The sequence below is a fragment of the Bipolaris zeicola genome (assembly GCF_000523435.1).
Source record: "Bipolaris zeicola 26-R-13 unplaced genomic scaffold scaffold_279, whole genome shotgun sequence".
Taxonomy (NCBI): Eukaryota; Fungi; Ascomycota; class Dothideomycetes; order Pleosporales; family Pleosporaceae; genus Bipolaris; species Bipolaris zeicola.
In genome coordinates this window covers 1-27,947 of record NW_006912328.1, presented here as the reverse complement: position 1 = coordinate 27,947, position 27,947 = coordinate 1, and the positions used below count along the sequence as shown (strand labels likewise).

Sequence of the window (27,947 nt, the reverse complement as noted above, 5' to 3'; positions counted from 1 at the left end):
GGGGGGTGGGGTGGGGGGACACATCATTCAGGGATTGGAATGGACAAAGCGGGCGCCCTGACACGGGGAACGGGCCTGTTTAAACGCTTTGATGCGATCCAGCATCCATCCGGACCTGCACTGGCGGTCGCCCTCACGAGGCTGGTGGCGGCCCAAGCGAATCGAGTAGCCGAGGCGACACTCTGTGCCCGTGTGTTGAAATTGCATGCATCTGCTGTCGTTGATGCAGGCTTTGCGGCAGTTGTCGAATGATTTGGATGCTTTTTTACTGGGTTTGTACGTCACGTCTTCGGAGAGGTTGGACCAGTCTTCGGATTCGCGGCGGAGGTGGGATTCAATCATTGTGAAGAGTTCTTCGAACATGAGGGGTCGTTCCGGGTGCGAGCGCGCCTTTTCCCATTGGGAGAGCGAGGTGAAGTCTTCTTCGTTAAGGTGGTGCATGGTCATGATTGCTTCGCACCACTGTTCATTGTCAAAGCGCATGGTGATTGGCTTTTCGCCATTGAACATGGGCCAGTATCCTCGAAGGGAGACGCCGCTCTTCTTCAGGACCTGGGCTAGAATTTCATCACCGCAGCACTGCTTCTGTACGTCGACACCGAAGAAGTGCGTGCCTGGAAAATGCTTGTTCTCGCCAAACATGCGGCCGAGTGCCATGATCTTGTCCAGTGCTGCACGCGACAGCACAAAGCCACTGCCGCCGTGGGCAAAAATGGCCTTCTTCTTCGGCCAGACGGGGGATCCAAAGTAGTAGGCGGTGCGTGGATTGAAGTTGGACAGAAAACGGTATAGATTGTCGTAGTTGACGTAGGTGTCGAGCTCGAGGAAGACGTACCAGTGCGACTGGGGCCGCAGGTACGAGGTCCACTCCATCATGGGCAGGAACTTGTACTTGTCGAGCCGCCAGCCATCGGGCGACTTGTCGGTAGTCAGGTTGACGGACTGGATGTAGTCGTAGACGTCGAAGTCGGCGTTGTTGAACCTGTACTCGGGGCGCAGGTGGGCGAGGGCGTCGGCTATGTCGAAGCCATTGTACGAGTCCTTGCGGTCGGAGAAGATGAGCAGATCCTGCTTGCAGCGGCCGAGGCGGTTGAGGTATTGGGGCAGCTTGGAGGCGACCTCGCCGGCGCCGATCTTGAGGACGATGGTCACGTCGTCCATGACGCCGGCGGTGAAGGGGGCGCATTCCTGGCCAAAGGGCACCACGACCTTAGAGACGGGCCCAGGTCCGGCGGGAGGGGGCCGGTCGACGAGCAGCTCGTAGCCGCGGTCGCCCCGCCAGAGCCGCGGCAGCAGAGTCGTCAGGAACAGGGTGCATAGCAGCAACGCGGCGCTCAGCAGGCGCCGCAGCGTCAATCGCACCCTCATGGTGGTCGTGGGTGCTTGCGATATGCCCGCACGCCCGCCATGTTTGGGGAGGCCCGGCCTGACGCGACCAAAAAGGACGCTAAGCAGCCTCCCATCCGGCTATCCGCCCGACGTCGTGCACTCGTCAAACCAACAGTCGCCCGCCTGTCTTTGGCATTCCTGCTCTGCCCCGCGCCTCGACATTTGCATTTGCCATGTTTAGACAACGGCCCTTTTCTTTTTTGATGTTTTTGCTTCTCGCCTCTCACATGGGATGGGCGGGTGCTGACGTCATGCCACGTGCCACAAAATAGTATGTCATGCCACGTGCCCAAAACACACGACCATCTCATGTCCCTGACCAGCATGCCCATCTTCATTTGCGTCTTGTGCATCTAGCTATGCGAGCACCACAATGTGTCTAGGCGGTTGTTTTGTGCATCGTGTGTTATACCAAGAGCCGCACCAGCGAGTCAAGGCCGCCACCATGACGACTACTCCACCCGTCCCCGCCTAACCATCGTATTCTCCCCCACAGGCACAAACCCCACGTGCATATACACCCGCCTCCCCATCTTGCTCGACTTGAGATACATGGGCATCGGCGGCTCCTCTGCGTCTGCCTGCTCAATCGCCCAGTCAAGCAGTCTCCTCGCAACTCCGCGGCCCTGGAAGTCGGGCCACGTGATGAGCAGCGCAAGAAACCAATGCGCCTCGCCCTTCATAATCTGCGCCCGCTCCTCGTCATCCTTAGCCTGCCCTTGGTGCCAACTGTCCGTCACACCCGACCACAACTCGTCGACCAGCGCGTCACTCCAGCCTAGGGACTCGTGCCAGTTGTAGAATGAGATGGCGCTGCGGCGAAAGGGGTCGTGGGCAATGTTCTTATCTGGGCGACCCCAGCACGCTGCACCGATGGCCTCGCCCGTCGAGGCGAGCACGGCTTTGATAAAGGTGTACTCTGAATGTGCGAGCACAGGAACAAGGCGTTTGGCTAGCCGCTCTATTCTTTCGGAATCTGGGCGACCCTGTGCGGCCGGCTCTTTCTTGTCCCAGGTTTCTGCAGAATAGCAGGCACGAAGTCCATGTGCCTGGCGAATAAGCTAAGTACGTGAAATGTATTCATCAAGTTTGTTCCGTCATTGTTTTCACAATGTTGCCCACTTACAAGCGTCATTGCATCGTCTACTGTGCATATTTCAATCTGGATATCACCATCTTTCAGGCGCCTTTCAGGCTCTACCGGTCTGGTCTGAGGGCCTTGTTGTTCAGCAGGTATAGTAACGGGGACTGTCTCGGTTTGCGCCATGGTTGCAACGAGTTCCTCAGAACTATGCAAAAAGATGACAGAACTGGTCTTTACAAGCAGTGGAGAGGTGGTCAGAGTTGTAGAAAAGGGCGTTGTTTTATCTAGGTAGTTGCCTGAATCCTGCGCCCCACATCAAGGAGTAGGTTATATCCAGCGCTACCACGAGTTTCCTGTACTGCACTTTGAACATTTCTCCGAACCATACATCACATCCAGGGGAATGCCGAGGCGGAATGAACTTGCAATCAACACAGTGTTGAACAGGTTTGTGGATGGAGTAAGGTACGCCGTCCAACGAAGTGGCTCCAAGTACGGCCTTGCTTGCACCTTCCAATCAAGGCCACTGCCAAGTCGACTTGGATGCCACTCGGAATCGGAACTGGATGACTAATGAGTTTCGGCATTCAGCTAACGCCGGTACAGTCCAGCAACCGAACACTATCCCATCTACCGAAAGTATGTAGGCGCAGTTGCCTTGCAAACCATCCACGCCTCATCCAACGCCTTGACAACATCGTCAGGCAGAGGCCCCTTCTCCAGATCCGCAAGATTGCCCTCCAGTTGCTTGAGACTACTGACGCCAATAATGACGCCGTCATTTCCACCTTTGACTCGTGTCTTGAGCTCAGAGTGATGAACACACCATCTCAGTGCAATCTCAAGCAGCGTCAGGTTATGTTTTTGAGCAGCTTCCTCTGCAATCCTAAGAGCCTCAAACGTCGCGTCTTTGAAGTAGCGATCGCGGTACATTGTGCCGATGCGGTCAGCCTTGGTCCCGAACCGGCCTTCGTCAGGCTTGATGTCTTTGGACTTGATCTTGCCGGAAAAGAGGCCACCAGCCAAAGGGTTGTAGATGACAATGTCGATGCCATACTTACGGCATGCGGGAATGAGCTCCGGCTCGATGGCGCGAGCTGAGTATTGTCAGCAGTGGCTGATGGGCTGAAAGGGGTGAGACTTACTAATAGCATTGTACATGGCCTGGTAGATGGTTGGCTTGACCCATCCTCGTTCCTTGCAGATGTTGTAGACTTCAGCAACCTCCCATGCTGCAAAGTTTGACAGGCCCAAGTTGACAAACTTGCCCTGTTTGTGCAACTCGTTGACTGCTTCGAGCGTCTCTTCAAACGGCACGCTGTGGTCGGGCGCATGGAGATAGAAGATATCCACGCAGTCGGCGCCAAGCTCTTGCAGACTAGTGGTGAAGTGTTTCTTCAGGTTCTCGGGCTTGTGAACGCCAGCCTCGAATGGGTAGACTTTAGTAGCAAGAGTAAGGCCGCGGTCTTTCCATGCAGCCTGGCGTGTCCATGCTTCTTGCTTGCCGCCCACATACATGCGCGCAGTATCGACTTCATTGTAGCCCTGGGCCTGGAAGTAATCCAAATGTTTGGTGAACTCATCGAACTCGGTGATACGCGCGCCGCTGCTCTCATCAGGACCTACTCAGTGTTACTAGCCGCACTTGAACCCCGCAGTGTCAAGGCGTACCAAAGGTCATCAACCCGAGGATGACCCGGTCTTTTGGATTCTGTGCGATCAGAGGCATTTGATTGTACTATGGGCTACGTGTCTGTGCAGATGTCGTGTGATGTTCAACGTCGGTGGAGGAACTATTGATATGGCGCATCGTCTGTTCGTGTCAACATGACGCCAGCGGGGTGGATAGTGGATACCCCACTCTGGAGTCGGGACTTTGTGTGTGTTGAGTCCCGACACGGTCATGCCTATTGTTCTTTTGCCGAATACTATTAGTTGGTATGAAGCGGCACCAAGATTTATTGCTTCAAGGGCACACTTGGAATCAAGCACAAAGTTTGTCCCACGCCACAGTGATACAGAGGCTGATGATGACCGCAGCGCACCCCTGCCAAGCCGTGCTACTACTTGTGTGCATTGCATACTACTACTCGACAAACTGCTACCTACCTACTTACTTACTTACTGTACGACTCAGACTCGTATCCAAATCTCCGCTCTCCGCAAACTGTTGGTGTTGGAAGCATGTAATCGAATACGGCTCTACCATGCACACACCATGTTAAGTACAGCCCCCGTCTCTGATTGCTGACCGCCCCCCTCTCGGCCCTGCTCGGCTTCTCCGATATCGTCCTTGTCTCAGTTGTCGTCCTGTTGGGACAGGCCGCAAGACGAATGACTCTCTGTTTGGCCCGAGAAGAGCGTGGGTGCACTGTAAGCGCCGCCTTGTTGTAGGCGATTCGGCGGCTTCTGGCTGCAATTGGCTGCCCGCCCTCGGGGCTACTATGGCTTGGTTCGAGCCGGCGGTGGCGGGCGTCATGGAGGCGCAGTTGTGTGATGAACGATGTCTGTGCTAGGCGTGTCAGAAGCAGGAACATGCACTCTCCCGCGGCCGTGCAGCCCCTGGAAAGCCGGCGATGATGGGACATGGCTGGAAGGTCGAGGTGAACGAGGCCCGTCTCGGACCAATGACGTCGGCCCCAACCCGATAACGATAAGGAACCCAGCAACCGTCCCTCTCGCGCGGTCAGGCGGCCGTCATCACCCATCAGCCCACTCGCACCAGCGAGCACCAGCATGCAGCTAGCATCGCCGTCACCCCCCTAGGTGCCACTAGGACTGTCGTCAGATCACCCAACTCTGCACCCAGGATCGTCCCGCAACCGTCCCGCCCTTCTTCTGTCCAGCACAGGTGCCACGTAGCAGCGACGCAGGTACGCCCAGAGACAGCACACGCTCGAGCAGTAGCTGCCACAAGAATCAATGCTGCACCATATAAGACGGCCTGTCAATCTCCATGCACCGTTTCCACTCTTCTACACTCCATTTCACAGCAGACTGCTGGCTGCAGCGCGCCGGAAAGATGAGTCGATCAGCTGGAGCCAGAGGTGTCATGTGGCCCAGTAAGCCACCCTTTGCTAACTTACGAATCACTCTGTCCGTCGCACACCATCAACCGAGCCCTCCGCTGATTGGAGCGCAAAACGACAATGCCAGGCACTGTGAATGAATCCTTTCTAGATTTAGCTTCAGGCCATGTGCTCTATTGGAATCCGGCCTCCATGTCACGAATGCGGTGCTCTTGCTCTCAGGCCAGACCCGGAACTCTCTTTGTCTCTACATGATATCATAGTCTCCAAGCCCGCCTTCTCTGTTCAATCATCCCATCCCCCCCTTTGCCTTGGAATGCTGAATCCTTTTATCTGTCCATTGGCTCGCCTTGTCTGCCCTGAGCGTAACACATTTGCACCCCTCTTTGTGCACATCTTGGCTCTGTCGGCTGTTCCGAACTTCGGCATCCTTATGCACGCTGCTGCCATTCTGTTGAGCCTTGATATTGGACTCAAATACCAGTCGCATAGCGATACAAGATCTGCGTCTTGGTCGCTATGTGCTGGTCATTCAACTTTGGCCTTCCGGCCAACAGGAAGCCCAAGACGTCGTCGTCATCCGGGGAAAAGAAGAGGCGGGACGCGCCGGCGGACAGCGCGCTTCGCGGTAATGGAAGGCCAATCGTTGAGCAATACTCAGAGAAGCGCAGCTCAAAGGACACTAGCAGGAAAAGAAGATCTGGAGACTCCACCCTGCCAGCGCAACGTTCCCCGCTCCGCGAAAAACATAGGGACAGCCACCCTCCCCAATCACAGCGTCAGTACGAGGATGCCTACCGGAGACGCGAGCACTACCGATCAGCCTTGAATGTAGAGGTACCACAGGAATACCGCCGCTCGTTCGAACCCGAAACTGTCAATTCGTCCCAAGAGACTCTGTTGAATCCACGACCTCACCGAAGTCAACACCATCGGCGACGGCACCCCACGCAATCATCACAAGGCACTCTGCGCGGGCGCGGAGCAAAGCGTGACCCTCCCAAGCATTCAAAGTCCAAGAAGAATATCCGACCTGAGCCTTCACGTGGCTGGTCTTTCTTTGCGACTTCTCCATCAAGGACACCAAAACGCGAACCTCGCAGTTACCAAACTCTTGAGTCTTCACCCCGTAGTCATCGTTCGTCACGCCACCACTACTCTTCCACTACCCTTCAGCCAAGCCCCGAGTCTTCACGCTCTCAGAACCGCCAGCACCGTTCCCGCCGGCACGAGCAATCAACAACGTCTTCGCGCCAAGCTCGTCCTCGCACGCCCAACACGACCGTCCGCCGTGTACCGGACAGACGCTTTGCCGTCCTTGCCGCCACAAACCAAGCGCTTGAAGAAGTTCGCCAAGAGGCTTTTGCGCAACCCTCTCCTCCCCCAAGGCGTGCGAGGTTGCATCGTTATGAAGGTGTTACTATACCCACTTCTCAGATTCCTTTCAACTGGGACTGCATGAGCACTTCGCAGACCTCGTCTGGACGCAGTCGTGGCAATGGCGAGTCGAGCAGTCGACCAAGGCGCTCACGTAGGTGAATGTCCATGTCATACAGACCATGCTAGGCATGGTTATTAGGTAGTGGTTGCGAGGTGGTTGGCTTTTGATTTGCTTTTCCCCTTATCTTGAGTTGCATACCTTTTTTGTAGCGAACCTTTGATTCTTGGCCTTTTCTTCTTTCTTTTCTGTTTCATCTATTCTTCCGCATTATGATTGTAGGATACCCCCTCACTTGCATAACTTGGTTGTTCTGGGCGTCGCATTGCATCATCACATCACACATGGCATTGTTTAGGAGTCAAGGCTTATCCTTTTTTTTTCACCTCCGTAGAGGAGAAACAATTTAATTACCCTTTTTTCTTTGGCACACGGTTGTTGTTTCCTTAAGCCTACCGTTTGTATTGCAGTTGAAACAAGACTTTGTATACGAATCCTGCCTGCATGGGTTACCTTGGTTGGTCACTTCGCCTGCCTCATTAAGACTTATGCCCGTGCGTTTGTATTGTGACACCAACAAAACTTGCTGTTACACTCCCGCCTACTGCTTACTCATCGTTTTCGAGTCTCAGATAGAGATGTTCAGGTCTGTTGTTCATGTCGACATGATTGTCATGACATCAATCTAGCTACATATATTTTCTTATTCTCAACTTTGACACAAAGCCTCACAACCAAAAAATAATCTACACGATTCATTGCTTCTACTAATCCAATATCTAATACCAATTCTGACCTCTACGCTGCCTACCCGCAGAAGAACTAGCATAAATACCTCGTTTCGCCGTTCTCGCCCCCCAAATCTACACGAACCAGCGAGATGCTGCTGCACACCCGCCAACACCCCCATCAACCACCTGTACTACATCCCCTCCAACCGCCTTTTCAACCGCAACCTTCACATTCGTCATTCCCGCACACCCCCAACGCTAGCGTATCCGCCCCCCCCCATCAGCCACAAGTTCCCGTGCAACACCGCACATGATACCTAGAACCTCCTTTTCGTTTTTTTGTCTCCAAGTCGAGTAACGCCCAAGTTGCAGCTGCGCACGCCTACACAAAAGGAATCTAAGCCGTGGCTTCTTTACGGCGTCACAGAGGGTTATACCGCGAGCGCTGCGATGTAGCTATGATACCAAACCTGCTGCCGAGGCTACGGGCGGCGTACAGTGATGCTTTCCATTATGCCGATGACGGGCTGGGATAGTTCTTTTCTTAGCATTTTGGTGAGTGCGTGGTCGCTGTAGCATGCGACGTTGGGGTTGCAGAGGAGAATGCGGATTTGGCGCGGTGAAGGGGTGCCAGTTACGGATGGCATTCCTGCCGTGTGAGTGCCATTTGTCGAGGTGTTCTTCTTACTGTCCGGTGCTGTGAGTCTGGGTGGCTCGATTACGCCGGTTTGTGAAGTCAAGATGCCATAATGTTCCGTTCGTCGATGTCTGGCGGAATCAGATGTTCGTGTTTTCGCCAGACTCGCACCAATCGAGGTCACAATCTGCAATGATTACTTCGTCTTCCTCTGTCTGGCTCTCGACTATGATCTTTCCATCAGGTCCAACAATTGTCGAACCACCTGCACGGTCATACTTCCCATTGTACAAACTAAATCGTGCCGCGCTAACCGAGAAGCAAGAGTTCGTGTACGAATGCGCCTGCATGGCCAAAATTGGGCCGGAAGATGGCATCAGCATTTGCTTGCCGTAGTAGGTTTGAATCCGTGCTCCATATGTGCGGCGTGTAACCTGGACTATTAAACCCTAACAACGCCACTTCCACCTCCTGGAGACCAAGACATCGCCATGCTTCTGCCCACCGCCTATCATCGCATATCACCATCCCGAACATTGGCTCCCCTTGGTCAATCGTGCTCTTTGTTAGATCCGGCACACGAAACAAATGGAACCCTAGATCTCTAGGCATAAAGTATCGTTTTTCCAGTTGATTGACAGGGTCGGGTTCGGGAAAGGATTCAACGCCTCCCGGTAAATATACCTTGCAGTGCTGTGATAAGATGGATCCGGACTTGGCATGGTAGTAGACGCAAGTATTGTAATACTCACTTTGATCTGTTCCTTTTCCGAAACCAATACAAATGCCTACGCCTAGCTCTTTTGCCTTTTTCGAAAATGTCCTTGGTGCTATATGCCGTGGCGACGTCGCCGTTTTGGAAAAATGATTTGCGCTCCTCTTTGTCGGCGGCTAGATAGCGAAGAAAGAGGGTTGTCAAAGTGCATTCGGGGAAGAGGACTATTTGTGCGCCTTGAGAAGCGGCGTTTTCGAGTAACGCGATAAGTCACGATAAGGTCTGTTGGCGGTCATCGCTGTGATGAACGGTGCCTAACTGTGCTGCTGCGATACGAAGCGTGCGGGTCATTGAAGCCAATTCTGTCGGAATGGTAAGAGCTAAGTTTCACGAAGAGAGTATAAGATCTAAAGAGTATTTGTCAAGATCAAAGTGAACAATCTATGCATATGAGGCTTATCGAGGGTTAGATAAAGCGGGGATGTTGTATGCTCGGGGATAAGTGCGGGGAAGGTTTGTTTCCGCTTCTTGTTCACTTGCTGCTTGCTCTAAAGTCATGACACCCTAGTATGTTACCAGTTATACCTTGTATTTTCATTCTCTTGATTATCTATGCAATAGCGAAATTAGCTGATCTGACAATACTGAGCAACGTATCTATTCTGAACAATAAGCTGCATATTTAGCACCTGTCTGCGAGACATTCTATGTATACTTGTAAGTACTGCCTAACACCTATATAGTCTTCCTAATTGAGCTTAGTTGTTGAACGATTCACGGGATTTATTGAGTAGCTCGGCCGCAAATAGTAGTTTTGCTAACTTATATGGTTATCTCCCCGGTTTATCTGCCAGCTATATTTGTAAATTTTACTTCTCATCCATACCAATAGTGAAAGTCATTAATGGAAAATTTAATCATTTTCAATACTAGTCTGGTAGCAAATTCATGCCTTTACGTCTCGACCGACCTGCTCCTGTGAGCTGATCTTTTTCAACCATGGCGCTTTCAGCATCTGATTCTACAGGCCCGCCCCTATCAACATATTTCTACTTGATGAATTCAATAGTAACAGTATAGAATACAACCTCTAGTCAGCGCATCCAAAGAATGTAGCAGCGAAGAAAGCCATGGCATCCCTGTACACGCGTCCGAGAAAACTAAGGTAAAAAATCCCCACACATCCTCCATATTAGACGACTACCCCGAAGGGAACAACGTTGACTGCAAGTATTTTAAAGTCCGAATGTTCTTCTCAGTTGATACAGGGTTGTTTGGATCATGAATTTATTTCATAAGTATAAATACCTGATTCATGTCTGCAACTGGGTGGAATTCCTTGTTCCCGTACGCATAAAGTGTTTTTTGTCGATACCTGTGGCTTTGCCATTAAATTGCATCTATATCATCTCCAACTCAGTATATCTACCACTCTCCATCTCATTCTTTTTTTCTCTCGCAATTTGCGATCCGGAGACGCAGACTTGAGGATCAATTAATGACGTCATTAGGGCAGAACATTACTGCTTCTACTAGCTAAACAGCTACCACATCAAGCTAGTGAAATCCAATCAACCTCCAGCTACCAAACCCCGTTACTTGCTGCCGCAGTCTCTTTCTTCTGCGAGGAGACATTCAGTCAAGCAATTCCCCAAGTGAAAAAGATGCAGCATATTTTTACGCTTTCCGGAAGTATACGCAAGCCATCTGGATGGGGCTGTGATCGACCGGGGAAGAAGATGCTGCACAGGGGGCCGGAACAAGACCATCCTATGATAGTTCCCCACGTTTGTGTTGGGCCTTAGTCCGGCATGCTTACTACCAGAACTGCTTAAACAAAGTATAGCTAATGATGACTGGAAATGGGGAAAGTTGTCGTTGAAGCTATACGCGTCATGGTAAGTTGCTCCACCAGGTTTGCAGAACGCGCTGGCAAGTCGGAAGCTGTAGATATTGCCCCGGGCCTCAAACCCAAATTTAATGCTGAAAATGTAAAAGATAGCCAATAGGCCCTTCTGGCACTCATGCTGGTTCGTCGAATAACAATAATACTGTTTCAAGAATGGCGGTGTCGCCTTGTTTTCCTGTCTGTGCCCTAGCCTCTCAGCCGCGGCGGCGGGCTGGGCAAAAAAAAAAGGTCGCGAGTCGTGGCGGGCGGTTGTCCCCGCCAACACAGACGTGCAGCTTCCCCAAGCTCCCCGTCTCCATTCTCCATCTCTCCACACCCAACTACTTCAACCTCAATTATAACTACGCGTTTTGCTTGTATCTCTTGAGAGTCTTTGTTTTTTTGCTGAGCTTTCTTTTCATATTTGCAATCCGGCATCATGCCTTCCAACCACCATGGGCACGATAGCTCGCACAACGTGTCGCGCGTGCTGTACGATCACCATCGTGGTAACAATGGCAGGCAGTCTGAATCTGTGCCGCTGCTAGGAGCCGTGCACAGCATTATCCCTGAGCACATCCATCCGGATGGTGAGAGTGGACGCCGGGGCTTCCATTTGTCTCATTTCATCAACGTCGCATGGCGGTCTGGCAGCAATGCTGCAAAGTACACCAACCTGCTTTGGCCCTTTGTCATTGTCGCCATTGTCCTGCACTTTGCGGCGCCGGGCCTGCCTCTTGCTGTCTTCGCAACTAGCTACATTGCCATGGTACCCGCAGCTAACCTTCTTGGCTTCGCGGGTCAGGAATTCGCACGGAAGATGCCAAAGGTATCTGGTATCCTGATCGAGACGGCATTTGGCTCCATTGTTGAAATCATCCTGTTTATCATCCTTATTGCGAAACATAACTCGGAGCATGGCTCGTCGGAGCACGGAAACCTTATTCCTGTTATTCAGGCTGCCATTCTGGGCTCCATTCTTACCAACTTGCTGCTCTGCCTTGGACTGTGAGTATCCCCCTCCCACCCGCCAGCTATAAAACATGGTGCTGATATTGTACAAAATAGCTGCTTCTTTGTCGGAGGTTTGAGACAAGCCAGCCAAAAGTTCCATGCTGCTATTAGTGAAGTTGGTAGCGGTCTTTTGCTGGTCGCCGGTTTTGGACTTCTCATCCCTAGCGCCTACTACTCTGCGCTCAAGGGCTCAGCCGTGGAAAAAGCATCAAAGCACCATGAGTTTACCGAGAAGATCCTGCAGCACAACGTCCTCAAGATCAGTCAGGTGACGTCAATTCTCCTCATCGTCGCTTTCTTCATGTAAATTGCCAAGCCACGGTATATGGTCTCGTGCTAACATGTGCAAGCTTCATCTTCTACAATGCTCGCTCGCAGCACTCCATCTTCGATGAAGTTCTCGAAGCTGACGAGCACCGTGATCTGGACCACCATGAAGACGTTGCCAAGCCCAAGTTCACAATGACGGAATGTCTCGTCGCCATTACCGTTTCCCTGGCCATTGTCACCCTTCTCGCCGTCTTCCTCGTCGAGCGCATCGAAGACGTTGTCGAGTCTGGTGTTCCCGATCAGTTCCTTGGTCTGATTTTGCTTCCCCTGGTTGAAAAGGCAGCAGAGCATCTTACTGCAATTGATGAGGCGTGGGATGGACAGATTGTATGTTGCAGTTTTTTTTCTCTTCTTCACCAATTCCGAGATGCATTGTGTGCTGACTGCAAAATAGAACTTCGCTCTCTTCCACTGCATCGGACCCTCGATCCAAACGGCTCTTTTCAATGCCCCACTCGTTGTCATTGTAGGCTGGTTCATGGGCAAGGAGATGGATCTCAACTTTGAGATCTTCATGATTGTCCTGCTCGTCTTGTCCATTGTTGTGGTTGGAAACTTCCTCCGTGACGGCGAGTCAAATTACCTCGAGGGCGCCATGTTGATTGTAAGTTTTATATTTTCTTCTTTGCTTCCATGTTGAAATTGTCCTTTTGCTAATGTCAATGCTTGAACAGATTGTCTACATCATTGTGGCTGTGGCAGCGTGGTACTACCCCAACCCTGACGTTGCTACTTCGAATGGGATACAGTACTAGCCATACCCATGGTTTGCTCACTCACGCCTTGGATGAAAATTGCCGAGAATACGTCCCTCTGTCACGATCAAACGCTGAACGAATATGCCTGATGAAGAAGGCGGTGCAAGTTGAAAAGGGGCTAACCTTAACTGAATGACGAAATGAACTGCGTTTGTTGCATTTGGAACAACCAATCACGATGCAAAACGCCATTTGGAACAATATGCGGTTGTTGATTTCATTTCATGATTACGTACATAGCCTAACCTAGCCATGATGAATATACTCATATATATATAAACACATCCCCCCCTTTTTTTCCATGTCTCAAGGATTTCCACCTCATCAAAAGAAGAATTACATTTACTTGTCTACACCAGCGAGCTTGAGCAGCTTGGGGAAATCAGGCGTACCGAATCCGGTAACAGGATCCCAGCCCTTGGTAACGGGGAAACCCTGAACGTTGCATCCGTAGCTAAATCCCTTCTGGACGTCGGTAAGGCCCTTGTATCCCTTCTTGTACAGCCAGGGGTTCAAGAAGCCAAGCGCGGGCTTGCCAGAGGCAATCAGGGCGTCGTTGACGAGCGAAAAGATACCAGAGGTCAAGGGGCAAGAAGCCGAAGTACCGGAAATGGTGCCCTCGGTGCCGTTCCAGAAGTAGGCAAAGTAGAGACCCTGGGCAGAGAGATCTGGGTATCCGCGACCAGTCTTGTTGTACAGGCCCTCGTATGTGTTGCCGAGGCTCTTGACATACTTGGGTACAACGCCATCTTGGTATGAGGGGCGGGCAAAGTAGTTGCTGAAGCCAGCGCCGCTAGAGTAGAGGTCACGGAAACCGGCAGATGTGTTGCGCGAAGGGCGGTATGCGCTCTCCTCTGGCTCAAAGTTCATGGTTGCGCCAACAGCAGTGACATAGGGGCAGGAAGCAGGGAACGAAGGCAAGAATTGGGTCGTGTTCTTGCCGTCGTTGGTGAAGCATGTGTTTGTGCCGCCGACACCGTGGTCACCCGAGGAGAAGAAGAGAGTTGTTCCTCGTGCACCGACTTGGGCGAACTGGCGGCATACACGCTCGGCATAGGAGCGGGGGATAGTTTGCTCGTCATCACCATAAGAAGTGGAAATGACGCGGGGAATCGAGCGTTGGTTCAGGAGCCAGTTGACCCAGACAAGGTAGGGCTCGTTGGTGTTTGTTGGCGTGTTGATGTCTGGGTTGAAAGGAGGCGAGCCACCGGTTGAGAACGAGGTAATGGGCGTCTTGTAGCTTATTCCAGCAATGGCTTGTATGTCCAAGTTGGCTTCCCTGCTGATACCAGCGGCGGACTGGTTGGCTGTCAAGGGACCATCTTGGGCAGGGCCGTTGTCAATGGTGATTGCCTTGAAACCATAGGCTGATGAAACAGCCGCAGGCTGATATTTTTCCAAGAACAGCTTGGCGTCTGGACGGATAGGAATCTCGCCAAGGTAGTTGGTGAAGCCAATGCTGTTCTTGTCGCTAGCCTTGGTCTGATACCACTTGGTCTTGTAAAGAGTTTGAAAGCACTCCGGTGTGACAGAGGTCACGTTGCAGACAGCAGAGATGGAAGCGTCCGAGGGTGTTTTGTAGCTCTCAGGCACTTCGGCAACCTCGTTGATATAGGTCGCCTCGTTAGCCGCACCACGGAAGAAAGAGGTAGTCGGCTGAACGGTATCAATGTGATCATGCAAGTGACGCGGCAGAGACCATGAGGTGGTACGTGCGACAATTGAGCCATCCTTGTGCTTGTACGTGTGGTACTCGGTATCAAGCAAGCTTTCGACCATCTCAATGGGCAGATGGACGATGATCCAGTCCTTGGCGGAGCTGTAAGCCATGTTGTCAGTGCTGACGCCGTTCTCGCGAAGCCACTCGTGAACCAAGTCATAGGTTTCCGAGCTAGGTGCAACGAGCTTGTCCACCTCATCGGCGCTGAGGTGGTGGCCATAACGCGCATGGTCGGGGTCCGAAACTATGACATGTGAGCTTATTGAATGGGCCGGGTTTCCAAATGGTGGGTCATGACAAACGTACCCTCTTGGAGATGGCGGTCAAGCTCGTCAAATTGACCTTGCTTAAGACCGATCTGCAGTTGAATCGTCTTTCCACCGTGTGCACGATCAAGCCTGGTCCATCCTCGGGGCGAAGGGTGTGTTTCCTTGACAAGATAAGGGGAGCGAGCCTGGACCGGAGAGGCAAAAGCCTCGTGGGCGGCGGCAGCAGTCAAGAGAACAGAGGCAAAGATGTGCATTTTGGGCAAGACTGGTGGAGGGACGTGTCGAAGACAAAGAAGCAGCACACGCGCACATCTAGAGACACGAGGGGACTTGAGGGCTATTTAAGCCTCGTCAAGAAATGACTAGAGAAGCACCATGGTGGTGGTTGGAGGCTACTTCGAAACGGCAGGGTAACTAGGCGAATGTTCGGTGCATGCCGATCGCGTGCTGTGGCTACGGACATTGGCTACGTTCTTGTCGTGTAGAGGCAAATAGACTGGGCCATGCTTGCGTGATTCCAGGGTGTTGCAGCCGCACTGCGACGAATCGGGCAGGTCTGGTCAACGGAGAGTCTGGATTTGCTGCGGTACAGATGAGTGGGACATGACGAAGTGGTTCAAAGTACGGAAGAGGTTGATGTGCCTGCAGCCGTTTAGTTGTGGACACGGAGGCGCTAGTTCTGTAAAGGGAAGCTGGGAAGCCATGACCTGAGGCCTTGCTGATAGTCAAGCACAACAAGCCACTAGATTGCCGAGCTTGGGCTGCTCTTGGGGTGCTTAATTTGCTCTTGGAAGGTGAATGGGTCCTTGGCTGTGTCTTCCAGCTCGTCGGCGGCCAAATTGCCACTGACGAGCTGAGCGGCCTTTTTTTTTCTTGCAGACACGCGACATGGTTATAGTAGCGGGCATGTTGGATTCAATCTTAATGGGCTCGGTCCGACTGGCGATTGGTTTCGAGTCCTGTGCCCCATCCTGATAGTGGGAGAAGACCAGACTCATCAGTAACCCGAGTACCAGGAGTGTTGGACTGCTGGATCATGTATCTATAGATGAATTACATGGTTCAACTGCCTGTCCAGGCCAAGTGGATTCGAGACGAGAAGCACGTGCCATGGATGGCGCTTCACCCCCGCCATCTCCATCGTCCTATCTCGCCTGCATACATATGTAGCTATGTTCCATCTTATTAGATATATCCGAATTAGGTAATCAGTAAGGGTTGTAGTTTGCGTTGGTTTAAGATGGCTCGATGTGTTTAGTGCTTACCTCACCTTCAAGTCCCCTACTACCTCTTACAGTCTGGATTAGTACCTCGTCTCCTCACCTAGTGCCATTACACACCAACAGCGCACTGTTTTCCATCATCTACTGCACACATGTCGAGGGCGGGATATTTTGAAATCATTAATTAAAGAATCAGGTGGCCCCAATATTTGCTCTTAAACACACATGTCGACTTGCAATCAAAACAGACCCTACTCCAGAAGCCCGACATGTCCCACAATGGAGACGGTGACGCGACAAGAAACACAACAGCGACCTCACATGTACTTGTTCTAGTAGACGTGTGCAACCACTTCAGGTCACACACTCGCCCATGCACGCCATACAATAGACCTACACTCACACAGCCAGTCCTATCTAGCCGTCTAGCAGTTGCAGCCGGCAGGGCCCTGTGTCTGGTTGGCCTCTGGCCTCAGGTTGACGCCCGGTCGTTGCTGGCCTGGCCTCAGGTTTCGTGGGCCGGCCTGGTCAATGGGCAGCTTCTTGGCAATGGCTGTGAAGAGTTCCTTTACGTTCTCGCTCGTCTTGGCAGACGTCTCGAAGAACAGCAGGCCGGCCTCGCGGGCATATTGTTCGGCATCAGCCGTCGAGATGGCGCGCTTGTCGGACGACTCGGTCACCAAGTCGAGCTTGTTTCCAGCCAGGGCAATGATGATGTTTTCGTTTGCTTGGCGTTGCAGTTCCTTGACCCAGGCCTTTGCCTTGTCCAGAGATGCCTGGCGCGTATCAGTACCTAGTGCATGATGAAAGCGTAGAGATACCTACAGCTTGTGTGATGTCGTAGACGACTACGGCGCAGTTTGCGTTTCGGTAGTACATGGGGGCAAGCGACTTGTACCGCTCCTGGCCAGCAGTATCCCAAATCTCAAACTTGACTGTTGTGTTTTCATCGAGGGCGATGGTCTGGGTGAGGAAGGCGGCGCCGATGGTCGACTCCCGGTAGTCGTCGAATTGGTCCTGCAACAGTCAGCGGCGAGGGCCAGTGGGCTTCCAGCTGTGCATGCTTACTTTGACAAAGCGCAATACTAGAGACGACTGTGACGGGTTAGCTCTGGTACATGTTCCCATGGCACTCATGGAAGAGAGATAGGCTAGCGCACCTTTCCGACAGCCGATTCACCTGCACACTTGTCAGTCGGGGCACAGAAGACGGCACACATGCACTCCTACCTAACAGCACGAGCTTGAACTGTGCGAATCTGGAGCCTCCGGGTCGTTGGCCCTGCTGCATCCTGCCTGCCGACATGTTGGCGAGAGTGACGCGGCGCTATCAGGCGGCGATGGTAGTTGGTGATGGTTGTGTAGGCGATGAGCGGGGACGGGAAGAGGGCGGGGTAGATTCGCGAGGGCCAGATGGGTGTGGTTAAGGGGAGAGTGTAGTGAGGGAGGCAGACGAGGGTGTGGATGTGGTGGTGGGAGTGGTTGTTGCTGTGACGAAGTCGTCGTGGTTCCGTCTGGGTGCCAGGTGCCAGGTGCTTGGCTTTAGCGCACGAGTCGGACCCTGGCGCCGCAGTGGCCGCCATGACGAAACGCTGGGCCCCGTATGGCCTGCGCGAGACAGTAATTCCTACCTACAACGTATGCTCTACGACTACACACTACACCCTGGGTAGCGCCAAACACCCAGCCATAGTAATTCTCCTTCACCACCACACGCCCACGACGGGAACACCCGCACCCCCTTGTCGACCCAGAGCCCGGAGCTCCCCCCTTCTCCTCTGCCTCCACTAATCAACCGCCCACCATGAGCGTCGCCCTCCCCTACCGCGATATCAACGTGCACTCGTCGCCCTCGCACTATGCCTTCTCATCTCCCTCGTCCCCCTCGGCGCCCACACTCGTCGTCGACCGCCCATCGGGCGACATGCGCCTGCATGATGGCAAGTTGCTGGGTTCTAAACGTGTCTCGAGCATCGCCGGCATCCTGGGCATGATCAAGCTGCGCCTCGACAAGTACATCATTGTCATCACAAAGGCAGAGCCCGTTGGTCGTATAAAAGGCCACATGGTCTACCGCATTGTTTCCACCGAGTTCCTGTCCCTGCGCGAGAAGCCTCTGCACGACGTTGATGAGGACAACTATCTCAATCTGCTCAAGACGCTCCTCAAGACATCCCCACTGTACTTTTCCTACTCGTTCGACATCACAAACACCTTCCAGCGCCAGGCCCACCTCGACCCCTCGACGCCCCTCTGGAAGCGCGCCGACGACCGCTTCTACTGGAACCGCTTCGTCTCCAGCGACCTCATTGACTTTCGCGGCGGCCTGAGTGGCGGATATGGAAGGCACTCGGCCGGCCACCAGCCCGGCGCAGACCCCTACATCCTGCCCGTCATGTATGGCATGCTAGAGATTAAGAGGACATCTATCAAGGGTACTCCTCTCACCTTCATTCTCATTACCCGCCGGTCCCGCCTCAAGGCCGGCACAAGATACTTTTCGCGCGGCATCGACGAGAACGGCAATGTATCCAACTTCAATGAGACGGAACAAATCATTATACTCAACGACAATGCTTCGGGTGGGCCTGGCGGCTTCGGCTCAACCCAGAATGGAACAGCGGGTGGCAATGCTGGCAAGGAGACACAGGTTCTCGCCTATGTGCAGACAAGAGGAAGTGTGCCCGTCTACTGGGCTGAGATCAACACGCTCAAGTACACACCCAAGCTGCAGGTCCGCGGCATTGAGAGCGCGCTGCCAGCGGCAAAGAAGCACTTTGCTGAGCAGATCCGCCTCTACGGCGACAACTGGATGGTCAACCTGGTTAACCAAAAGGGCCGCGAGCAGCGCGTCAAGGAGGCATACGAGCAAATGGTCCAGATGCTGCACACGTCCCCTGCTGAAAACGTCGAGGGGGATCGCATTACCCCTGAAAAGTTCCACATTATTGATCCGGCGCGGGCCCAAACGGTATACGACCGCCTGCACTACATCTACTTTGACTTTCACAACGAAACAAAGGGCCTGCGATGGGACCGGGCCAAGCTGCTGCTGAACCAGCTGGAGCCGCACATTGTCAAGCATGGCTACTTTTGCGGCGTCGACATGCCCGGTGATGCAGGTGGTGTCGAGGTCCGCCGCCACCAGACGGCCGTGGTGCGAACAAACTGCATGGACTGTCTGGACCGCACAAACGTGGTGCAGAGCATGCTGGGTCGCTTTGTCCTCTCGCGCATGCTCATTGACTTGGGCATAATGCGCGAGGGCGAGAGCGCAGAGGAAGACGCTGCGTTCGAGCATCTTTTCCGCAACATCTGGGCTGACAATGCCGACGTCGTGTCCAAATCCTACTCTGGCACCGGTGCCCTTAAGACAGACTTTACGCGCCTGGGTGTGCGTACCAAGCAGGGTGCGCTGCAGGATCTCAACAACTCGATTACGCGGTACTGCCTGAACAATTTCAGCGACGGGCCTCGCCAGGATGCTTTTGATTTGTTCCTGGGTAATTATCTTCCCAGCGACTCGGGCATGGGCGGGCAGCTCCTGTTTGCCGACCGTCGGCCCTTGTTTATCCAGTCGATACCGTACATTCTCGCCGCGAGCATCTTCTTGATCCTCGTCAGCACTTTCACTCGACGCGCACCTGATGCGGCAATGTGGCCAATCCGTCTTTTGCTGCTGCTATCGCTTGTTACAGCTGCGGCGTGTTTCAACTTTATCTGGGCCAACGGTACTCTTTATGTAAGTTTTTTTTGTCACTCAACTATTTCCGACCTTTTTTTTTTCTCTACTTGTTTCTTTGTTTTGTTCAAGTACACATTCCTAACGTACAATTCAGGTCAACTGGCCCAAACTCAACCGCCAACCCCCGCAAATCGAGGCTTTCCAGGATACGCTGGCCAAAGTGTCGCAGAGCAGCATGGTGGGACCACTTGTGGGTACAAAGCATGAGAGGGGCAAGAGCGACGCGAGGTTATTGGGATTGGAAGAGGGAAAGAAGAGGATCGAGTAGTCTTGTTGTTGTTGTTGTTGTTGTCCCATTGACTGTTTGCTTGGCATCCAGTCGAGTGTGTCGTGTCTTCTTCTTATAAATCTTTATTTTCCTTAGGTTCAAGAGCTTAGATGGGTAGATCGGAAGGGAAAAGGCTTCTTCTTTTCTTCTTTTCTTCTTTCTTTCTTTCTTTCTCTTTCGCTCACTTACTCGCACTCTTGTAATTCCAACCGTGTAGGTCTGCTGTATAGATGTTAATATTTTTTTTCTTCGTCTTTCTTTCTTTTTCTTGATAGTAATTCTCAGGGTCCTGAGGGTGTGGTGGGGCGGTGCACGGCCGAATAAATATATTTATACATCTAACAAATCAACCATCAGAAGAAGACAGTGAATTAGTGTTTGTAAGGACAGATGCAATTGTGGATGTTTTGAGAACGTAAGAAACCTTTTCTTCTTAGCCAATTCTACTATACTCTTGCATATACTGGCTCCATTAGAACAAAAGAAAGAAAAAGAGGGAGACGAAAAAGAGAGACAGGGTATCGTTCATTACCAGTTTGAAATCCTTTACGCCAAAACCAATCATGAGTATCGTCATTATCATTAGAAGGAAAGACTGAAAAACAAAAGAAGAGAAAGAAAGGTCATATCTCGTCATTACAAAGAAGATAAACCACCCGGAATCAACAACTCGCCCTGACAGCCGACAAGACGACAAGGTCAAACTCCTCGTCCACCCGCTCCTCACCGTGATAGTGTTTGTTCCGTGGTCTATCCTTGCTCTCAGGGCTACATCTTGCAACGAACAAGTCCCAGCCGTCGTAGTCGCCTTGGATCAGTCTTGTGCGTAGCTGCTCGAAATGGGATTTGGCTTTTGTGGCGTGCGAGAGGAAGAGGGAAATTTGTTTTTCTCCACCAACTAGCAAGGGGGCCGATGGTCGGGGTGATTTTGTGGAGGAGGGGGGCGATGAGGACGAAGAAGAGGTAGACGAAGAAGAAGAAGTCGAAGACGCTGATGGATTGGCATTGCAGTCATCAAGTTCGGGTAGGATCCACAACTCCGATTCAGATGTGGTGGTTTCGCAGGGCGGGGTGAGGTTCAGACAAACGCTTTGGTGCATGTTGTCCATGTCGGCTGCATGGCTGGGTGAACTGGGTTGGTGGGAAAGCCAGGGCTGTATCGCGCTGTTGTTGGTGATATCGTTATCGATGTCGCCGTCGCCGTCGTCGTCGTTGGGACTTTGAATTTCGTTCTGTCCGCTGAGAGTGGAATCGACAAGTGTACTAGAAGCCGGCTCGCTGGATGCTTTTGAGGCGAAGTGTGGGGATGGGGCACGCGATCGCTGAGGCGGCGTGGTGTGTGATGCGCATGATGGGAAACTGCCATATATGGCGTGACTAAGGTCGTAGCGGAACTCTGTATCGTCACGCGCATGTGCGCTGCGGGCCGGGCCGCTTTTCATAATTGAGACGAGCGTGTATAAGAATGATTCTTGCACAGAGTTGTGCAGCTGGTGAGGACAAACTCTCAAGGTGAGGGTAAGACGGGTCGAGGATTATGTGATGTTTGAACAGGATCAAGTCGCAGCCAAGAAAAGCCACGAGGAAATTTTTGTGAACTGGCAAACAAGTGGGGCCTCGTCTGCTGTTTCAAGGCAAGTTTGCGTGGACGGGATGATGCATGTGGGAGTGGAATAGGTGTGGGTGGGCTGGTAGGCGGGAAAGCGGGTGCTTGTGGGCTTGTGATGAAGGTGATCTGATGACGTTGCAAGGTGGTGACGCGAAGGCTGTGCTCACTCGCCGAGTTTCAGATTGGGGGCGAAGGGCTGACAGTGATAGTGAGAGGTGAAAGGAGAGATAGGATGAAAGACAGGGAAGATGGAGAAGAAGAAGGAAAGGAGACGAAGGGGGAGGTTAGCATATATCAAACGTGTGGTGTGCACCATGGACAGCAGCAGTAGCAGCACGAGCATGGCAGCTGGACGGACATGCCGTAGTGTTTGCATGGGCTCACGCGAAGGTGGCACCACAAATACGGCGTTTGTCAGCAGCGTCCAAAGACGAGGCGAGATAATGTTGTGGTGGTGGTGATGATATCGGTTATAGTGTAGTGGCAGTGACGGTGGAAGTGATGATGAGGAGAGGAGAGGAGAGGAATGGCTGCCCGTGTCCGTGCGCCCTGACGTGTGTCGTCGGCAGAAGCTCCAAATCTTCGCAGGCCGGCTTTGGCACTGGCTCAACGACCATCACCCGCCCATCAACATCCCCATCCCCGCCATCCGGAGGCAGCCCACCATGCTGCGCGCCTCCATTCTTCGGGCCCGTCCAGCTGCCAGGCCATTGGCTTGCCACGCCCGCCCGCAATGGCATGTCGCCAGACGCTTCTACGCCGATGATAAGAAGAGTCTGGGCGAGACGACCGTCCCCAATCCGGCACCCACCACGGAGCCTTCACTGAGCCCATCCAGTCCCGCCAACGACACAAACACCATCCCTCCTTCGGACGTGCCAAAACCCCCGCCTGCTCCAGACAGCTCCATCGCCGCTGCAGGCGCATCGCGTGATGCTCCCACCACCGCCCCCAAGACGACTCCCCCCACGGGGCCAGGCACGGCCAGTGTGGCACCGGACCCAGTCCAGCCAAAACCAAAGAAGAAGAAGAGGCGCTTTCTCCGTGGCTTCCTCCTCCGCCTTGCCATCCTCTCGGGTCTAGGATACGCTGGCGGTGTCTACTACTCTCTCGTCTCGGACAACTTCCACGACTTCTTCACAGAGTACGTTCCCTACGGAGAGGATGCCGTCGCCTACTTTGAGGAGCGCGAGTTTAGGAAGCGTTTCCCCGGCCGTGCTGGCGACCCCCGGCTGCACCCCCAGATCTCGGGAGAGAACAAGGTCACCATTCCTGGAAACAGCGGCCTGACTGCCCGCCCGGTCAAGGAGAACAGCAGCGATCTCGCTACTACAGGCCCGCATCTGAGTGCCGTTGCCGACAACAACAAGGTGGACAAGGTCGAGTCGAGCGGACAGCAGCCCAAGGTCTCGTCTCAGGAAAAGAAGCCAGAGCCCAAGCAAGAAGCCCCTTCCAAGGCTATTGCCCCGCTTGACCACCTTAATGTCCCCGCTGCCACTGAGCCCGTTGTCCAGGATGTCGTCAAGATTGTTAATGACATCATCACCGTTGTCAACGCAGACGAGTCCAACGGTGGAAAGTACAACTCGACCCTCGACAAGGCCAAGGGCGACCTTGCCAAGGTAGTTGCCGATATCAACTTGATGAAAGCAAACCTCGAAAAGGAGTCCGAGGACAAGGTCAAGGCGGCTCACGCCGAATTCGAGCAGGCCGCCAAGGAACTCGTACAGCGCCTCGACCACCAAATGCAGGCCCAGGAAGCTCAGTTCAAGGAGGAATTCGAAAACGAGCGCGAACGTCTATCGCAGGGCTACAAGGAGAGGCTGCAGTCTGAGCTGCAAGTAGCCCAAAAGGTCTACGAGCAGAAGCTTAAGAACCAACTTCTCGAGCAGAGCATCAGCATGCAAAAGGCTTTCACTGCCACTGTCAAGGAGCGTGTTGAGGCTGAGCGCGAAGGCCGCCTAGGCAAGCTTAACGAGCTTTCGTCTTCGGTGCACGAGTTGGAGAAGCTGACGGCCGAGTGGAACAGCGTCATTGACGCCAACCTCAAGACACAACATCTTGTCGTTGCTGTCGAGGCTGTAAGGTCTGCACTCGAGTCTCAGATCGTCCCCAAGCCATTTGTCACTGAGCTGGCCGCTCTCAAGGAAATCGCTGAGGATGACCCCGTTGTCAGCGCTGCCATTGCCAGCATCAACCCCGCCGCCTACCAACGCGGCATTCCCAGTTCCGCTCTCCTGATTGACCGCTTCCGCCGTGTTGCCGCTGAAGTCAGGAAAGCTGCTCTTCTGCCCGAAGACGCAGGTGTCGCTTCTCACCTCGCCTCGCTCGCCATGTCCAAGGTTCTGTTTAAGAAGTCTGGTCTCGCCGTTGGTGGCGACGTCGAAGCTACCCTCGCACGCACAGAGGTTCTCCTTGAAGAGGGCGACCTAGATGCTGCTGCACGAGAAATGAACAGTCTACAAGGATGGGCAAAGGTACTAAGCAAAGACTGGTTGGCAGAATGCAGAAGAGTCCTCGAGGTCAAGCAGGCCTTGGACGTTATTGCCACTGAGGCTCGCCTGAACAGTCTGCTTATTGACTAAAAGGATCTTCTTCTTTCTGTTATTCCCAGCCCTGTTGATGTGTATATCCCCTAGATTTAGCCATAGACTAGGCGATGTCGGGTCTTTTTTGTAAGCAGTCTTGATAGCCAGTACTATAACTTGTACCAGTAGCTTAAACAAAACTTGTTCAATGTTCATATGCAGTGTGTGTGTGAACTGGATGTTGATTTCTCGTGTTCAAATGCGATATGATACAATGCCCGCTTCCGATCATGAATTACAAAATTCAAGGTAAGTGAGGAAATTTAACAGAAGTTTACTAGAGTACTTTGGTATCTTTATATTTGCTAACAAATGCAGCTTACATAGTAGAGGCAATCCCGTCCATATATACATAGGAATATACCATTCATCAACATATTCTGACAAAACCAACTTATATACGTCGGAAGCATTCATACTTACATAAAATTCCACCACATACTACCCGGTCCCCTCAAGCCAGGGCACTCTCAACAAGCCACGTGATATCGTCGTTGAACGAGCTGACATTATCAAAGTCCTTGACACCACCATTGCTCGAAATATACCCAACATTGTTAAAATGGCGAATCCACCTCGTCGGGTACGCCCAAGTTCTAATCGAGCTACCCTTACCCGTAAGACCCGCCTGAGGACAAAATGTCGCATCTTCCTTGAACCCCTTGGATCCATCATTAGCATTGACCTGCAGCACGAAATTTGCGTGGCGGAGAAAGCTTCCAGCCGTATCCTTTGATTCGAACGCAAAGCACTCGCTGTTGGTGAAGCCAGCGCGGACAATCCAGCTCGCCTGGCGCTTGAGCAGCGCAGTGCTCGACGACGATACGACTTGGGTGTTCACTGTCGCTCCGGAGTGCGCGAGATAGCGGTCCGTGTAGCCAGATGTCGTGGCCCTGAGAGATACACTGGATCCAACAGTGTATGCGGGTCCGCTAGTCATCAATCCGCGTCCAGTGGAGTATCCAGCCGCAACAAGGTTGGCCTGGACTTCGTTTTCGATTGCGTCGCTGGGATACCCGAACGTCATTGCGCCCTCGGTGAAGGTTCCCTGTGCGCCGTTGCTGTTGTCGCCGCCGATACCGAGGATAATGGCGCCTTCTTTGCTCATGGGGTTGTAGCCCGACACACTTGGGCGCGAGCCGTTGTAGTATGTTGAGAGTCCGCCTGTGGTGGCGTCTCCGGCGCGGATGGCCCAGACGCCAGGCTTGCCCTTGACAACAGTCGTTAGGAAGCGGTTTGAGACGGATGGGTTTTGAGTGTTCTGCTTTGGGTTTGCACCGGAGAAGAGGCCGTTTTCTAGGTCAGCCATGACCCAGGGGCCGTTGCCAGCGCCGCTGCCCCACACGGTGTTGTCACCAAAGTAGATGGCTTCCATGTGGCCGTTGCCTGTTTTTTGGGTGGTCAATTGGCTGATATCAAAAATTGATGGGAGGTGATATACTTACCAGTGTCAAGGTTGTTTGTCTCAGCATTGCCATAGTCGAAGCAGCAGCCGCCATTGTAATGTGTACCGTCCAAGACGGCGTATATGCCTTGGGGCTCGTCTTTTACGGCCGAGCCTTTTACGTTGTTATTGCGGTACCCGGTTCCAGGGGAGATGAAGACGCCATATGCCTTTTTGCCGCCTAGCGAAACAGGTGCACCGATAGCACTTGCCAGATTGTCGTAACCGCCGACGTCTGGGCCCTTGAAAGCGCCTGGTGGTGCTTGTGTGAGGTGGTTTCCTTTGCCAGATTGGTCGTAGATGATGGAAATGAGACATGTCGTGTTGGCACAGAACTTGTCTTGAGCAGCTGCATTGGCGACACCGCCGGCGGACAGTGGAGCAATGTCAGTTGTGGCACCGTCTGAGCCACGCTTGACTTGGTAGAGCGGGCCACTGTATGAATTATACAGAGCACGAGTGGTGGCATGTGCAGCAATGCATGGTGTGTTGCCTTTGGCGTAAATGTCACAAGGCCCTGCATGCACCAATGAACCTGTGGCTACAAGCCCAAGCGCAACGAGAAGCGATTTTGAAGACATGGTTTTTTTTGGATATGAAGAAAAAAGACAAACCCAAGTCCTCTGTGCTCCTCTGGATCCCCACGAGCTACATTACTTCTATTTATCTATAGTGGTCTCGTGTTTCTGTAGCTATAATTACCCAGAGCATGTACCATTCTACAGTGCAACAGTGCAACTACCCACTATTTTCCCTCCAACAGAAACGCAGCGGTCACGTCACATAGGGCTAATGTCCTGTAAGATCAGCCTATTCACTACTTAGTTGCCCCTCTATTCCAGTAACAATCATGCGGGGGAACACGGTGGATGTGCATCATAGCGCCGGAATAAATAAACAAGCTTTGCCAAAAGCCGGCAAAGCGAACACAAGACTAAGCGGAGCAAAGCTTGGTAACGTGCATCGGCAGCCTGATGGCCCGATGTGCCCCAGACGAACCAGCATACCAATGACAGCCCACCCAATCACAATACACACCTTACATGTACAACACTGGCACGTGAACTGGGGGCTGCAAACGCTCTTTACTGAATTTGGGAGGCGCTCAACGTAGACTTATTGATTGTTCGTTCTAGTATACACCATCTAGCTTTGTGGAAATTCCCACCAGTCGAACCAGACCTATCCATACGTACGTATCCCTGCACCGAGGCAAAATCACTCACCAAAAAGCGAACATGTGTTTGTGGTTCGTTGGTTCTTACTTTGTTAATTTTGGTACATCGAAAAGTACCGATTTTCCTCCCGTTGAAAGTTTTTTTTTGTATTTGCAAAACTTAGTAGTAAGGACAAAGGACCGACGATTTTAGCAGAAGCAAGTAAACTTCGGGTGCCGAGAATACGAACGCCTCAAATTCTCCCAACAGATGCCATGTGACGCCATCATTTTCATGCGTTAGATGGTAAGAGAACTCAAAATGACATGTTTTTGGTAATGTTTTTAAGGAGGTGTTGTGCCGGTTTCCGCAGTTAGAACGTGGTGACGCGGATGACAGGTGAGTGCGGCCAAAATCGTCGGCGCAATGGGAGTACGTACGTGGACATAACGGAGTAGTTTCTCTTGACAACTGTCCAAGGATGTGTGTATTCTGTATTTGGTCACGTGGGTGTCATGGCCAACAAAGAGTCTAGATGGCAGTTGCCCAATAATCTTTCTCTGGTGAGTTAGGATTCCGGCTGGTTGTAGAAAATCTTGGACCTGGAGTATGTTTCCATGAGGTACGTGCCGAGGTACATGTGGGTCCATTTGTGCATCTCGTGCCTTTGCGCATTATGTGGAGGTCTCGACCGCCAACTTGGTCATGTCCCGACAGTACAATGCACATATTGGCTAGACTGCCGCCATTCTTTCGGAACGAATACCGCTTTCATTGCGCCTCCTACGGCTTGGAATCGGACCGTTATATGCGATCAATTATTATTATTATTATTATTCCATTATAGTCCTGTATCAGCCGTTGGCTATGTAGGACTTTGGCCAAAGGCCGTTCTATCTAACTAGTTACAA

At 52.5% G+C, this 27,947-nt stretch overlaps 12 protein-coding genes across 12 annotated transcripts; 4 read left to right on the top strand and 8 right to left on the bottom strand.

Moving 5' to 3' along the window:
* Positions 1 to 27: 27 nt before the first annotated feature.
* On the bottom strand, positions 28 to 1,368 carry COCCADRAFT_30332 (glycosyltransferase family 31 protein; the record flags this gene model as incomplete). Its single annotated transcript, XM_007719101.1, has 1 exon — positions 28 to 1,368. One exon carries the CDS (start codon positions 1,366 to 1,368, stop codon positions 28 to 30), a length of 1,341 nt encoding a protein of 446 aa, XP_007717291.1.
* A 473-nt stretch (positions 1,369 to 1,841) lies between these two features.
* COCCADRAFT_109249 (uncharacterized protein) lies at positions 1,842 to 2,656 on the bottom strand (the record flags this gene model as incomplete). The annotated part of the gene is made up of 2 exons (XM_007719100.1): positions 1,842 to 2,438; positions 2,516 to 2,656. The coding sequence occupies 2 exons, from the start codon at positions 2,654 to 2,656 to the stop codon at positions 1,842 to 1,844; spliced, it is 738 nt and encodes a 245-aa protein (XP_007717290.1).
* Positions 2,657 to 3,103: 447 nt separating this feature from the next.
* COCCADRAFT_30330 (uncharacterized protein) lies at positions 3,104 to 4,202 on the bottom strand (the record flags this gene model as incomplete). The annotated part of the gene is made up of 3 exons (XM_007719099.1): positions 3,104 to 3,570; positions 3,619 to 4,095; positions 4,145 to 4,202. 3 exons carry the CDS (start codon positions 4,200 to 4,202, stop codon positions 3,104 to 3,106), a joined length of 1,002 nt encoding a protein of 333 aa, XP_007717289.1.
* Positions 4,203 to 4,976: 774 nt separating this feature from the next.
* COCCADRAFT_109226 (uncharacterized protein) lies at positions 4,977 to 7,041 on the top strand (the record flags this gene model as incomplete). Its single annotated transcript, XM_007719098.1, has 4 exons — positions 4,977 to 5,144; positions 5,250 to 5,346; positions 5,509 to 5,527; positions 6,060 to 7,041. The coding sequence occupies 4 exons, from the start codon at positions 4,977 to 4,979 to the stop codon at positions 7,039 to 7,041; spliced, it is 1,266 nt and encodes a 421-aa protein (XP_007717288.1).
* Positions 7,042 to 8,448: 1,407 nt separating this feature from the next.
* COCCADRAFT_41073 (uncharacterized protein) lies at positions 8,449 to 9,374 on the bottom strand (the record flags this gene model as incomplete). Its single annotated transcript, XM_007719097.1, has 3 exons — positions 8,449 to 8,652; positions 8,771 to 9,131; positions 9,298 to 9,374. The coding sequence occupies 3 exons, from the start codon at positions 9,372 to 9,374 to the stop codon at positions 8,449 to 8,451; spliced, it is 642 nt and encodes a 213-aa protein (XP_007717287.1).
* Positions 9,375 to 11,350: 1,976 nt separating this feature from the next.
* Positions 11,351 to 13,010, top strand: COCCADRAFT_9218 (uncharacterized protein; the record flags this gene model as incomplete). Its single annotated transcript, XM_007719096.1, has 5 exons — positions 11,351 to 11,919; positions 11,980 to 12,228; positions 12,276 to 12,582; positions 12,650 to 12,859; positions 12,930 to 13,010. The coding sequence occupies 5 exons, from the start codon at positions 11,351 to 11,353 to the stop codon at positions 13,008 to 13,010; spliced, it is 1,416 nt and encodes a 471-aa protein (XP_007717286.1).
* A 345-nt stretch (positions 13,011 to 13,355) lies between these two features.
* On the bottom strand, positions 13,356 to 15,256 carry COCCADRAFT_9217 (uncharacterized protein; the record flags this gene model as incomplete). The annotated part of the gene is made up of 2 exons (XM_007719095.1): positions 13,356 to 14,977; positions 15,040 to 15,256. The coding sequence occupies 2 exons, from the start codon at positions 15,254 to 15,256 to the stop codon at positions 13,356 to 13,358; spliced, it is 1,839 nt and encodes a 612-aa protein (XP_007717285.1).
* Positions 15,257 to 16,650: 1,394 nt separating this feature from the next.
* COCCADRAFT_9216 (uncharacterized protein) lies at positions 16,651 to 17,531 on the bottom strand (the record flags this gene model as incomplete). The annotated part of the gene is made up of 5 exons (XM_007719094.1): positions 16,651 to 17,001; positions 17,051 to 17,242; positions 17,294 to 17,320; positions 17,386 to 17,405; positions 17,456 to 17,531. 5 exons carry the CDS (start codon positions 17,529 to 17,531, stop codon positions 16,651 to 16,653), a joined length of 666 nt encoding a protein of 221 aa, XP_007717284.1.
* Positions 17,532 to 18,029: 498 nt separating this feature from the next.
* Positions 18,030 to 20,238, top strand: COCCADRAFT_9215 (uncharacterized protein; the record flags this gene model as incomplete). The annotated part of the gene is made up of 2 exons (XM_007719093.1): positions 18,030 to 19,967; positions 20,065 to 20,238. The coding sequence occupies 2 exons, from the start codon at positions 18,030 to 18,032 to the stop codon at positions 20,236 to 20,238; spliced, it is 2,112 nt and encodes a 703-aa protein (XP_007717283.1).
* Positions 20,239 to 20,900: 662 nt separating this feature from the next.
* Positions 20,901 to 21,680, bottom strand: COCCADRAFT_109228 (uncharacterized protein; the record flags this gene model as incomplete). The annotated part of the gene is made up of 1 exon (XM_007719092.1): positions 20,901 to 21,680. The coding sequence occupies one exon, from the start codon at positions 21,678 to 21,680 to the stop codon at positions 20,901 to 20,903; it is 780 nt and encodes a 259-aa protein (XP_007717282.1).
* An 832-nt stretch (positions 21,681 to 22,512) lies between these two features.
* On the top strand, positions 22,513 to 24,432 carry COCCADRAFT_109246 (uncharacterized protein; the record flags this gene model as incomplete). Its single annotated transcript, XM_007719091.1, has 1 exon — positions 22,513 to 24,432. One exon carries the CDS (start codon positions 22,513 to 22,515, stop codon positions 24,430 to 24,432), a length of 1,920 nt encoding a protein of 639 aa, XP_007717281.1.
* Positions 24,433 to 24,889: 457 nt separating this feature from the next.
* Positions 24,890 to 26,460, bottom strand: COCCADRAFT_30321 (carbohydrate-binding module family 42 protein; the record flags this gene model as incomplete). The annotated part of the gene is made up of 2 exons (XM_007719090.1): positions 24,890 to 25,821; positions 25,881 to 26,460. The coding sequence occupies 2 exons, from the start codon at positions 26,458 to 26,460 to the stop codon at positions 24,890 to 24,892; spliced, it is 1,512 nt and encodes a 503-aa protein (XP_007717280.1).
* Between the last annotated feature and the right edge of the window lie 1,487 nt (positions 26,461 to 27,947).